The sequence below is a fragment of the Phoca vitulina genome, unplaced genomic scaffold (genome assembly GCF_004348235.1).
Source record: "Phoca vitulina isolate PV1807 unplaced genomic scaffold, GSC_HSeal_1.0 scaffold85, whole genome shotgun sequence".
Lineage (NCBI taxonomy): Eukaryota > Metazoa > Chordata > Mammalia > Carnivora > Phocidae > Phoca > Phoca vitulina.
In genome coordinates, this window is record NW_022589788.1 from 1,294,603 (window position 1) to 1,307,293 (window position 12,691).

A 12,691-nucleotide genomic window follows, 5' to 3' on the forward strand; every position below is an offset into this window, starting at 1 on the left:
TAATTGGCCTTTGTTGCTCAAAACCCTTTTCAGATTCATCTTTTACTGGCTGGAGATGAGAATCATTTCTATATTCAAATGCATAAGACTCCAATTTTCTGGAATTTCTATTCCCTTTCATGCCTACTTGTACACTGAGTTTGTTTCGTGCAGTACCTCGTTCATGCAGACAAGACCAACCAGTGCACGTCCCAGTGTCCTGTCGGTCCACTCTGCCTAAAGCTTCAGCTCATTAGGGTATTATCTGCCTCACAAATTATCACAAAAGACAATTCCACCAAATGTTATACCATTTACCAAACGCCATCCCCCAGCCTCCAGCAGATGTCTCCTCATCACCTGCCACCCCTCTCTGAAGCCAGGGCCATATGTTTTAGGATTCGTTATACAACCTCTTACTTGTGGCACCAAGTCCTATAGATCCTATGTTACGCCAAGTGATGCTGCCATGATTAATTACTCCAGAATCTTACTATCCACAGCAAGGATAGTTGATCTTTCATCTTCACTACATTTTGCCCCCAGGCTGGTCTGCCATATATAATGCAGGATGACGGAGCGGCGTCGATCAATGTTGCCAGGTATGGTGACAAAGAGAAATCAAGAGGAATCATGTGCAATTTCTTAAGGCCTCAGCTTAGGGGCGACATGTGTCACTTTTGTTTACATTTTGTTAGCCAGAGCCAGTCACAGGCCCAAGTCTGACATCTGCTGGGTAGAGAAGCACTATCTCCCCTGAGAGGGGGGCAGCGGCCCACAACACCATCTACCACACTTGCCTTATGAGAGAATATCTCAGAAAAGCACCCCAGAAGGTCTTAAGCAGAAGAAAAATTGATATATTCTACAGTGAAAATTTCTAAGTTTCACTCTGAAAATGTTGAGCTAAATGCACAGCCAATAAGGAAAGGTTTTTACTTGCATTTTGTAAAACTGTTAACAATTGGGCAAATATGTAACAATTACCCTGTAGAAAGATGCCCTGTGGTCTGTGTTGGACCTGCAGGGTAGAATGGCTGTCTTCCATGTGCATTTGAAAATGCTGAAGCTGCCGCAGCGGCTCTAAAATTGGTCCTAGCTCTGATGTGACTCTGTGGGCAGGTCCCAGCTCTCAGGTTCTCAGGCTTTATGGATCAAATCACAGCTTTACAGAGGATTTCTAAGACTTGTTCCATGTCTCCATTTTTATATGTAATCTATGTATCCTTAGAGGTTTTTCAAGGAAATTGTTAGTCTTTGAAAATGTTACTAAATATTCCAGAATAGAATATCAACTTTCCCATTTGCTTTTTGAGTTTCAAACAATAAGACATTTGCACGAAACAAACGTTTTTAAGAGTATACTTGATCTTGTGGCTTTTTACCATGTGCTATTCTAGTCCTCTGTCTGGAACATAAAAATCATTTCCACAGCGACTAATTATAGTCTAAGTCACAAGTGTGGGGAATTAGAGGCAACCATCATGCAAATATTAAAAGCTTCTTATCTTTGAAGTTCTCTCAAAAACTAATACAAGCTAATAAGATGCAGAAAAGACATATACAGCATCCAATGTAGACATGAACTTCTCAAGTTGGCTTTTTGGGTGATCAGCTTGACATGAAACTGAAGAGAATTATTTTCTGCCCGATACTTCATACCGTTTTCAAAAATCAATTGGGCATATTTGTGTGGGTCTATTTCTGGCTTCTCTTTTCTGTTCCATTGATCTCTGCCAACACCCCACTCTCTTGATTACCACATACCATATCTTAGTATCAGCCAGTGATTCCTCCCACTTTATTCTTTGTCAAGATTGTTTTAGCTCTTCCAGGGCCTGTGCCTTTCCACATAAATCTAAACTAAGCTTACTTACGTCTACAAAGCACTTCCTTCAGTTTTAATTGGGCTTGAATTAAGCCCACGGATAAACCTAGGAAGACTGGACACATTTACTATGTTGGGTCTTCCATTCCACGCAGTAGTGTGTCCGCACTCACTAGGTCCTCTTGGACAGCTTTCACTGGCACTGTGTAATCCAACACATGTGGATCCTGTACATCCTCTGTTAACCGAGTACTTAAGTACTTCATTCTCTTCGGATACTTTACATATGACTCCATTATCTTTGGAGTGATTTTAAATGATCTTGTGTTTTTCATTTTGATTTTCTGCATGTTCATTGTCAGTTTATAGAAATGCAATTGGATTTTATGTGTTGATAGTGTGTCTTGTGACCTTGCTGAACTTCCTAGTTCTAGGAGTTAAAAAAAATTCTTTTCTTGTATGTTCTTTGAGACTTCTATATAGACAATCATGTCATCTGCAAACAGAGTTTTATTTCTTCCTTTCCAATCTGCATACCATTTATGTCTTTTTCTTGCCTTATTCAGTGGTTAGAGATTCAACATTCAATACTAACAAGTTGTTCCTGATCTTAGAGGGAAAGCATTCAGCCTTCCACCATTAAATGTGCTGTTAGCTGCAGGTTGGTTTTTTGAAGATGCTCTTTATCAAGCTGAGGGAGTTCCTCTCTCTTTCTAACTTCCTGAGAATTTTTATCATGAATGAATGTTGGATTTTGTCAAATGCTTTGTCTGGGTCAACAGATATAATCACATTATTTTTATTCTTTAGCTTTATCACGTGTGTATTCTATTAATTGATTTTCAAATGTTTAACCAATCTTGAATGCCTGGAATAAATCCCACTTGGATATGGTGAATAATTATTTTTAGACATTGTTGGATTCAGCTTGCTGATATTTTGTTGAGGATTTTAGCACCTAAGTTTGTGAGTGATATTGGTCTGCAGTGGGTTTGGGTTTTGTTGTTGTTGTTTATTTATTTAGTTTTTACTCTCTCTGGTTTAAACATCAGGCAATACCAGCTTTACAGAATGAAGTGGGAAGTGTTCATTTCTCTTCTATTTTCTGGAAGAAGTTATATACAATCGGGTGTTAATTCTTCTTTAAATATTTGGTAAAATACTCCAGGGAAACCATCCAGGCCTGGAGATTTATTTTTCAGAAACTTATAAATTATAAATTCCATTTTAAAAATAATTTTAGGACTATTCAGATTACTTATTTTACCTTAGTTGGGGTTTGGTAGTTTATGGTTTTCAAGAAATTGGTCCGTTTCTCCTAAATGTTGGATTTTTTAAGCATAAAGTTGTTTATCGTATTCCTTTATTATCCTTTTGCTGCCTCTGGGATCTGTATTAATATCCTCTATTCCATTCCTGATATTGATGATTTGTGTCCTATTTTTATCTTTGTTGGTTTATGAATTTTATTGATTTTTTTAAAGAATCCACTTTTGTTTCATTGATCTTCTCTATTGTTTTCCTAGTTTTGATTTTATTGATTTCTGCTCTTTATTATTTCCTTCTTTGTCCTTGCTTTCCATACCTCTGGAGAGAGGGCAGGGGTGTAACTAAATCTATTACATGCTTTAAAAACTCTGTATTATGTTATATCCTCACTAGAGGGAGAGTGAAACGAAAGAAAGGACATTAGGGAGGAAGCCGGGTCAGCACTTGTGTTCCAGGTGCAAAGGAGGGAAAAGAGGCAAAGATAAAGCACAAATGACGCGCACAGGGAGAGGTGCTGAGCATCCTCAGTCATCACAGAACGCGAGTTGGAACCCCAGTGAGACAACTCCTCACACCCACCAGGACAGCTGGAACCAATGGAACCAGACAGACAATAAAAAGTATTGGCGAGAATGTGGATGAATCGGAACCCCATACGCTGCTTATGAGAGTGTTAAGTGGTGTCGTTATTTTGTTCCTCAAAAATTTAAATATAGTTGCCCTTGCATTGTACATTTTAAAGTGGTTAAGATGGTAAATTTTATGTTATTGTGTCTTACCACAAGAAAAAAAATTAAACACAGAATTACTATATGCCCCAAGCGATTCTGTTAGGTGTCTACCCATTAGAAATGAAAACACGTACCCACACAAACACTTGTATGTGAATGTTCACAGCAGGATTATTCCTAATAGCCAGGTAGAAACCACCCAAATGCTCATCAACTGTGAATGGATAAACAAATGGAAGATTATTTGCTTGTTTAAACCAAAATATATAGAATACGTGATTCCATATAATGGAATCTATTCAGCCATAAAAGGGAAGGAAGTACTGATATTAGCTACCACAAGAATGAACCTTAAAAATATTATGTTCAGTGAAAGAAGCCAGACACAGGAAGCCACATATTGTACGATTCCATTAATGTGAAAAATCCAGAACAGATGAATGTAGAGACAGAGAGCAGACTAGCGATTTCCATGGGGGAAAGAAAAATGGGGAGTGACAGGAATGGGGATGGGGTTTCTCTTTGGAGGGATGGAAATGTTCCGGAATTAGGCGGTGGCAATGGTTGCAAAACCTTGTGATGTACTAAAGACTGCTGAATTGTACACTTTCAGAAGGTGAATTTTATGGTATGTAAATGACATCTCAATTTTAAGAAGAACCAATGGAGCAAACCAAGGAGAAGGGCATCTCCTTGGAGCAGCAGGCCAGGAGAGAGCACGGGACTTGGAGGTGCCCAGGGTCAGTGACAGACCCCTGCAGAGCCTTTGAACTGGGGGTTGCGGGTGGGCAGCGCCCGAGCGTCCTCGTGCAGGCTGTGGACCTCAGCGCCAACTGCACCCAGAAGAAAGGTACTCATTGTCTTAGATGGGAGGAGTTCCAGGCTCCAAACTGGAAGAAGAAAAGCCTAAGTGGGTAAAGTGAAAGTTTATTCAAAAAAGCCAGAATGAGCCAGCAGTGAGAAAGAACAAGGAGTAAGTATAGACTTCTTTTGTACCTAAACAGTAACTAAGGGCTCCAATGGGGTTGAAAATAGGATTTCCCTGAAGGCAACCCTAGACAGTTGTTGTTGTTTTCGGGGGGGGGGAGGGGTGAAGTCGATAAGGGGAAATGAACAACACCAGAGTAAAAATGGAAAATAAAGGGGATCCACATGAGGACTGCCATGTGAAGTTGCACTGGTTACGCACTGCACAACTCCAGGAGGTGCCATTCACACCGATGTGTAAACGTACGGCATTGCCTGGAGATGTGCAATGCACAGTCCTGATTTCCTGACTTTGGCAATAGAGGGTGCTTCCTCTTTTGAGACAGGAATCTTTGAAGACTGGGAGGAGGACATGCAATGACACACTGAGACAAAGTGGGAGGGGGTTCAGGGGCTCACGTCTGAGGCCCTCTTTTTTGTCAATCAAGTGAAAGGTGAGGTTCTCTTTCAAGATTATGAGAGAAGAGGGGCACCTGGGTGGCTCAGTTGTTAAGTGTCTGCCTTCGGCTCAGGTCATGATCTCAGGGTCCTGGGATCGAGCCCCACATCGGGCTCCCTGCTCTGAGGGAAGCCTGCTTCTCCCTCTCCCACTCCCCCTGCTTGTGTTCCCTTTCTCACTGTGTCTCTCTCTGTCAAATAAATAAAAAAAATCTTAAAAAAAAAAAAAAAGATTAAGGGAGAAGAGTAGACATTTGTGGCAAGTCTAAAAACATTTGGAGCAGCTGATGAGTAGAGACTAATAAGGGTCCCTCTCAGGTCGGATGACTCAGATTTATGGTGGACTCACTCACTCACCACTTTATGGCTTCCTACAGCATCTTGGGGCTGGGCAATAGGAAAGCAGGGAGTGGGATCACCCAGGGCTGGAAACATGCAACCAGGGAGGGGAGAAGTGAAGGGAGCAGCAAGTCCTACATGGCGCAGCTGACGGAGATCGATGGGGAGGTGGGGGTCCATCACGCCCTCATTTACCTAGTGGTCATCCAGCAGGCCACGACTGCACGCCCAGGCATGCAGGAGGCACGGAAGGGGAGTCTGGGCTGCATCCCAGGCGGGACTCACAGGAAGGGAACCTGCGCAGGGGAGGACGGCTGGGTGGGCTGGGGGTGGGAGGGGCCTCGAGTTGGCAGTTGGGGGGTGAGGAGCGGCCGGCAGGAGAGGAACACAGACCACAGCTCTGCGAGGTCTCAGTGTGAGATGGGCCCTGCCCAGCAGAGTGGCCAGCGTCAGGAGAGGGCTGGGCCCCTGGACAGCGCCTAGGACAAGGAGGGGACGCACAGAGGAGGCCCCCGGCGCAAGGCCAGATGGCAGGCTGCTGGGAGCTGGCAGTGGGCCTGATGGCTGCACACCGTCCTGCTGTGCCGTCCACACGCTGTCCCGCCGCCTAATGCTCTGTTCTGCTGTGGAGTTTGTTGCTTCCCCTGGGGATGCCAGCATAACCCTACTACCCACAACCACTCTTTAAAGCCCAGCTCAGTGTCCAGCAGTATCCTCCCTCCTCTGTCACCTTGACAACAATACTTCTTCCTGATTTTTTTTTTTTTTAATTCAAATAAATCTTGTGGTGGGGGGTTTCTGGAGAGGAGATGCTTCCTGGCCAACAGGACTGTTTCATTCACAGATGCAGGCTGAGACTCCACACCTCATGGGGCACCGCAGGTATAGGACCAGGTGGCCCTGCCCTCCGCAAGCTGACATTCCAGCAGGACATGCAGGGTGGAGACAACGGAGAGATGTGTAGCGGTGGGAGGGCAGGTCCTCGAGGGAAACCGAGGCGTCACACAGTGAGCTGAGGGTGAGTCACGGGGACACTCGGGGAAAGAGCTTCCCGAGCCAGGGGAAGGAAAGGCCTGAGTGAGGCGTGTACCTGGAACACCTGGTGGCTCAGGGGGGCCGAGGCGGAGAGGGGAGGACCGGCACCGTGCTGGATGAGGGGACATGGCCCTGCCCTTGCAGGGCTCACACGCCTTCAGAAAAGACAGTGAATGGGGCGCCTGGGTGGCTCAGTCAGTTAAGCATCTGCCTTCGGCTCAGGTCATGATCCCAGGGTCCTGGGATCGAGTCCCACATCGGGCTCCCTGCTTGGTGGGAAGCCTGCTTCTCCCTCTCCCTCTCTCCCTGCTTGTGTTCTCTCTCTTGCTGTGTCTCTCTCTGTCAAATAAATAAATAAAATCTTTAAGAAAGAAAAAAAGAAAAGACAGTGAAGGGCACGCAGAGGGATGTGTAGCGGCCCAAGAACACAGAGGCCAGCCTTCATGGAGCGGTGCCTCCAGGGTGACTCCTGAGGGTGAGTGGACGCCAAGATAAGGTGGGATGGGTGAGGAGGCCCCCAGGAGGGGCAGCCTGGCGGAGAGGCCTGCAGGGGAAGGGAAGGTGGTGCCTATAGCTGCTGAAGGAGGGGACGGACAGCAGATGAGGTGCCTCTTCTTCCTCGTAGCAGAATCCTGACTGGGTGCCAGGCAGCGGCGTACCTGGCTCTGGTGGATACTGTGACTGTTCCTCTTTGTCCAGAGAGTGGCTGTTACCAGCCTCCCTTGCAGCTCCCTTCCCCGCTCTGGAACGGCAGCGCAAGAGCCGTCTGCAGCAGGGCCTGGGCAGGACCCCTGCCCCTGGCAAGGGCGGTCTGAGGGGAGAGCCCACTCTGCACAAGAGGCAGCAGGGGTTCCACAGCCAGGATAAGGAAAAGCTGACCGCCTAAGAACACTGACGCACAAGGACAGGTGCTTGAGGACACTGTCAAACTGCCCAACAAAACCCAAGGTTGTCTGTCTCCAGAATCCTCTTTGAGCGCAGGTCACTGTCAGGCAGGGACTGTCCTTGCAGTCTGATGTGCTCCTGGCCCTGATGGGGTGGGGTGCGGAGAGGAAGCGCCCACACCCAGCCCCGCCGCTCGCACACCCGCGTGGAGGGAGCAGAGACTCCCACATTGGATTCTTCCAATATCTCTATTACATTCTCTAGCAATGGGCTGTATTTTTGGTGGTGAAGAGCCATCAGTTTTTTCATAATTAGGGAAATCTTGGCATTCTAACTATCTACTTCTCTTTTCTCAAAAGGATTAACTACTAGAGAAAAATATAATTTCCTTCTTATGAAAATAGCCTTGGAATAACTTCAGGATTTTAAAATCATGTCAGCATTCCTGCAGCTCTGATAATATTGTGAGCTCATATATCTTACCACTGTGAAGTCAGGGTGGAAAATACATCATCTCTTTCAGATTCCTGGAATAACTTCAAAAGTTCTGGATCCCCAGATAAGTGTGCAAGAATGCGCAATTCAATCTGTGAAAAGTCTGTGAGATAGAATCCACATTAATTCTGAATCTACCAACAGTGTCCCTCGTCATTGCTACCCACGCCGCAGCCCCCCCTCAACCTTCCGTCCCCACTGCAGCATCCAGAGCAACATCCTCCCACCCATCTGCCAGGGTCCTTTGGTCTCAGGGCCACTGGCCACCCCTGTGTCTGCAAGTCTAAGGGACTTGTCCTGCCTTCCGTGAGGCCAGCAACACCTCCGGGATAGGCCATATGCACTTATTTGTTCATTCTATACATCAGAAGTTTAGAGGGTGCCTATGGGTGCCAGGAGGTGTGCTTGGGATTTGATAATGAACAAAACAGATAAGCCTTTCTTCGTGGAGCCCATGTTCTAGGAGCAGGAGACAATGTGTGTGAGTTATCTGGTACATCAGAAGATGAGAAGTGAACTGGAAAAGACAGATCAAGAAAGGGGGGTTCAGGAGGGAGAGGGTGGTCAGGGTACACCTCCTCAAGACAGAGGAGGCGAAGGAGGGAGCGAGATGTTATCCAGTGAAGAGGTTCCACGCGGGCATGAGGTGGGGCTGGCCCAGCCTGGAGGCCAGCCCATCTGCAGAGAGCGAGCGGGGCAGAGCGCGGAGCGTGCTGAGGACAGAGAAGAGAAAGGAGGGGCAGACTGGGTGGGATGGCGTTGGGGCATCTGGGATCTGGAGAAGGTGAGGGACCCTTGAAGCAGATCTGCTCTTATTTACTGAGCACAAGAAATCTTTCTTTTGTATAAATATTTGCCTTAGGATTTACTTTAAAGAATGAATTCTGTAAGTAGCTTTGAATTATCCACCTTCCAAGCATTTGAACATGTAAAGTGAGCCACCATGACATAGGATGTCTCTCTGGCCCCGTCCGCACGTACCTGCTGCCAGGAAGGTGTGGCCCTCGGACGCAACAAACATGCTCCTCGGGGAGATGGTGAGCATCGCGCCTTCTGTACCTGAAACAGTATTTCAAGAGCACTTGGTGAATTTGGTCATAAGCTGATTCATAGCCATTCCTCACAGAGTTTATTTTAATATCATTCCAAAGTCGAGAGTCCAGATTTCTGACTTTTCTGAATATTTTTATTAATATAATTTAAAAGCAACATGGTACTGCTGAGAGTAAAGTAGGCTTTCTGTTGTTAAAATTTTACATTCTGTCTAGAATTCTTGGTGAGGAACAGCTCAAATGCAGACCTTGAATGTACTCCAGTAAGAATGTCCTGGAGGCCCCCACAGCCTCACAGCCTAGAAGACAGGCTTTGGGGAAGCGCGGGTCCTCGATGCACAGAATATGTTTTAAAGGGCAGTAGGAGACACCTCCACGGGTCCTGCTTAAGGGTGACTGTGTATTTGAAAAGGACCCGGTCATGCTTCACTGTCTTGTGGTGTCCAAGCAGAGGGCAGGAGCACCCCACCAAGGGTGCAGGAGCTGGAGGGACGGGCCACAGAACCTACTTTGCTCAGATGTGACCTTTTTCTTTTTTAGAAATGTAACTTACAGTGGAACAGCTCGGAAGAAAGAACAGTGTTGGTATGCTTTTATAAACATTTCCAGTAGCTTTCAGACTCTAATAAAAGCCAGTCTGTTGTATGTTTGTTTTTGTTTTTTTTCTCTATTGGGAAGTTGGTGGGGGAGAGGTGGTGGGAAGGGAGCTACTTTCCTCGTATAATTATCATCTATTTTAACTTGTAAACTGCTAAAAGGGAGGTGCCATATCAGTTTAGCTGTGTTTTATTTTTCAGTGTATTTAAATCCTGGTCATGCAAATACAGAGAACTTGAGGAAGGCAAAGAATTTAGTTCTACAGGAAAGCAATTATAAACACTTACATGTTTTTTAAAAAATGTTACCCAATACTTCAGCAAAGTAGAGAGAAATGTGTTACCTTTAACATTTTGCGGTTTAGTAATTTGAATTGGGTGCTTGGAGATACCTTGGATATTCTGTTAATAATAAGAGGAGAATAGCTTTAGCTGAAATATCTACTTGTAAATTAATCTGTATCATTTGATGTTATTATTATTTTTTAAAATTATTTTTAAAGTAAACTCTATGCCCAATGTGGTTCTCGTACTCATGGCCCCAAGATCAAGAGTTGCATGCTCTACCAACTGAGCCAGCCAGGCGCCCTCAAAACTGTACCATTTAAGGGCATTTAAAAGGTGTCACGTTTTATCAGACCTTAACAAAATAGCCAATGCTGATGTATTACGCATAAGCATATTATTAGGCGATACAAGCGTCTAACACTGAAACGTGATGTTGGCGAGTACACCACCAGGTCCAGTCAGCAAATATGAGAACAATTCTTTTCGACTCCAGCCTGTGTGGCCCTTGTGGTAATTATATACAGTAATGCTGTTGGCAGCAACCTAAACTACAAACTTAAAAATTTCTATGTAACATGCTAAACAGATTTCTGTGAATTTTATATACTGTAGTTTCCCCTAAAAAACATATTTTAAGATGAAACTTCTGGTCTCTCCACCCTGACCATCACCCTCCCCTGGTGCTCTTGGCCCTCGGTACTGGCCTCAGTCTTGGCACGTGTAACTGCCCTGTGGCTGGTGGACAGTGTGTCCACATCCCCTGAAAAGCCTGTGACAGCTCGCTGAGCACCTGCACACCCTGACGACTTGGACTGAATGTCCCTGCTAGCCTCTCTCCTGTTACCACCCTTCAAATCAGGAGAACCTCTGCGGCGACACCCTCTTGTACTTGGCATACCTCCCACAAAGACGCCCCGCTCTACCTGGTGATGGAAGTCCTTGGGTTTCGGGTGGTCTCGACTCCCTGACTGGATCTGGTGAGGCTACTGGACGTGTCAGACCCCATGCTTTGGGCCCAGCAACCCCGCATGGTAAGGCAGGCACTGTCACCCCATTTTGTAAGGTGAGGACACCGAGGCCTGAGGTATGAAGCTAGTGGCTCTCAAGTTTTCTCTACGATAGAATCATGTGATACCTTAAAACACCACCAAATATTCACATGATAAGCTCAGTAACAGAACAGAGATGACAGAAAATGAGAGCCAGTGAACTTAAAGATAGTAGAAACTATCCAGTATAGAGGAGAAAAGAAAAATGTCGGGGAAACATGAACAGAGGCTCAGAGACCTGCGGGGTAATACTAGAAGTACAATACAATTGTTATTTCAGTCCCTGAAAGAGAAAAAAGAGACCAGTGCTGAAAAATTAAAGAAATAATGGCTAAAATTTTCCCAGATTTAGTGAAAGACATATTTTTCAGATTCAAGAAGCTGAACAACCTTAAATAAGATGAATTAAAAGAAAATCAGGCCCAGAAACACCACAAACTGCTGAAAACCAAAGATGGACAACAATCTTGAAAGCAGTGTGAGCGAAATGACACAGGACACGTAGAGGAGTGGCCCTGTGGGCGGCCGCCAACTTCCCATCAGGGGCCACGTGCTCAGACCACGGAAGGGCTGACCGAGGGCACTGTCAGCTCAGAACCTGCTCCAGCAAACTGTGTCTTCCGGGAGTGAAGCTGAACTGAAGCCGTTCTCTGATAAATAAACATGAAGAGGACATGTCCTCAGGGGGCCTGCTCTGAAAGAAGTGCTAACAAAAGTTGCTCAGGCTGAAGGGAAAGGTCCCAAGGAAGCCTGCAACTGGAGAAATAAGAATGAGCGACAGAAATGCTCAGTACCCGAAGAAGCATAAAGACTGTTTTTTTCAAGCTCTTTAGAATATTTATGACTGTTCAAAGCCAACATTGTGACACTGTCTGGGGTGTTTACCGTGTGTGCAGACGTCATGCACGGCAGTGATGGCAAGATGGTGCTCGTAAGTCTGCCACAACTTACTGGAAGTGGTAGAACGTTAAATCCAAAACTACACTGAAAATTGATATGACTGCTATAATCCCTGTAGCCATCGCTAAAAAATATATAATGAGGGGCGCCTGGATGTCTCAGTGCGTTAGGTGGTGAACTCTTGGTTTTGGCTTGGGTCACGATCTCAGGGTTGTGGGATCAAGCCCCACATCAGGCTCCATGCTTAGCGGTGTATCTGCTTGAGATTCTCCCTCTCCCTCTGCCCCTCCCCCTGCGCATGCACTCTCTCTCTCTCTCTAAATAACTAAATCTTTTAAAAATATTACATGATGAGATGTAGCAAAAAATCCAAAATACAAATTGAAATGGAACTCTAAAAATTAGAAAGGCAGGAAAGAGGGAACAGAAGAATGAAAACAGAAAGAACTAACAGAAAAACAAAATGGGCACCCCAAATCCAACCATATCAGTAATCATATTAAGTTTAAATACTTTAAACAAACCAATTAAAAACAGAGTTTGAGTGCACAAATATAAGACCCAACTATATGTTGTCTACAAGAAATCCACTTGAATAAGATTTAGATAGATTACAAGTAAATGGGTGAAAGAGGATATGCCATGCAAACACGGATTAGAAGAAATCTGGAGTGGCTATATTAACATAAGACAAAGCAGCATTCAGAAGGGAGAGCGAAATAAGTCAAACAGAGAAAGACATGTATCATATGACCTCACTGATATGAGGAATTCTTAATCTCAGGAAACAAACTGAGGGTTGCTGGAGTGGGGGGTGGGG

General features: G+C 45.1%; 1 protein-coding gene across 1 annotated transcript in view; it reads right to left on the reverse strand.

Annotated features, from left to right (window-relative positions):
- The window catches only part of POLN (DNA polymerase nu), a 145,908-nt gene that overhangs the window by 47,758 nt on the left and 85,459 nt on the right, over positions 1–12,691 (reverse strand). The window contains 3 exon segments of the mRNA XM_032395471.1: positions 7,975–8,089; positions 8,968–9,045; positions 9,979–10,036. Coding sequence (XP_032251362.1) covers positions 7,975–8,089; positions 8,968–9,045; positions 9,979–10,036 — 251 coding nt within the window.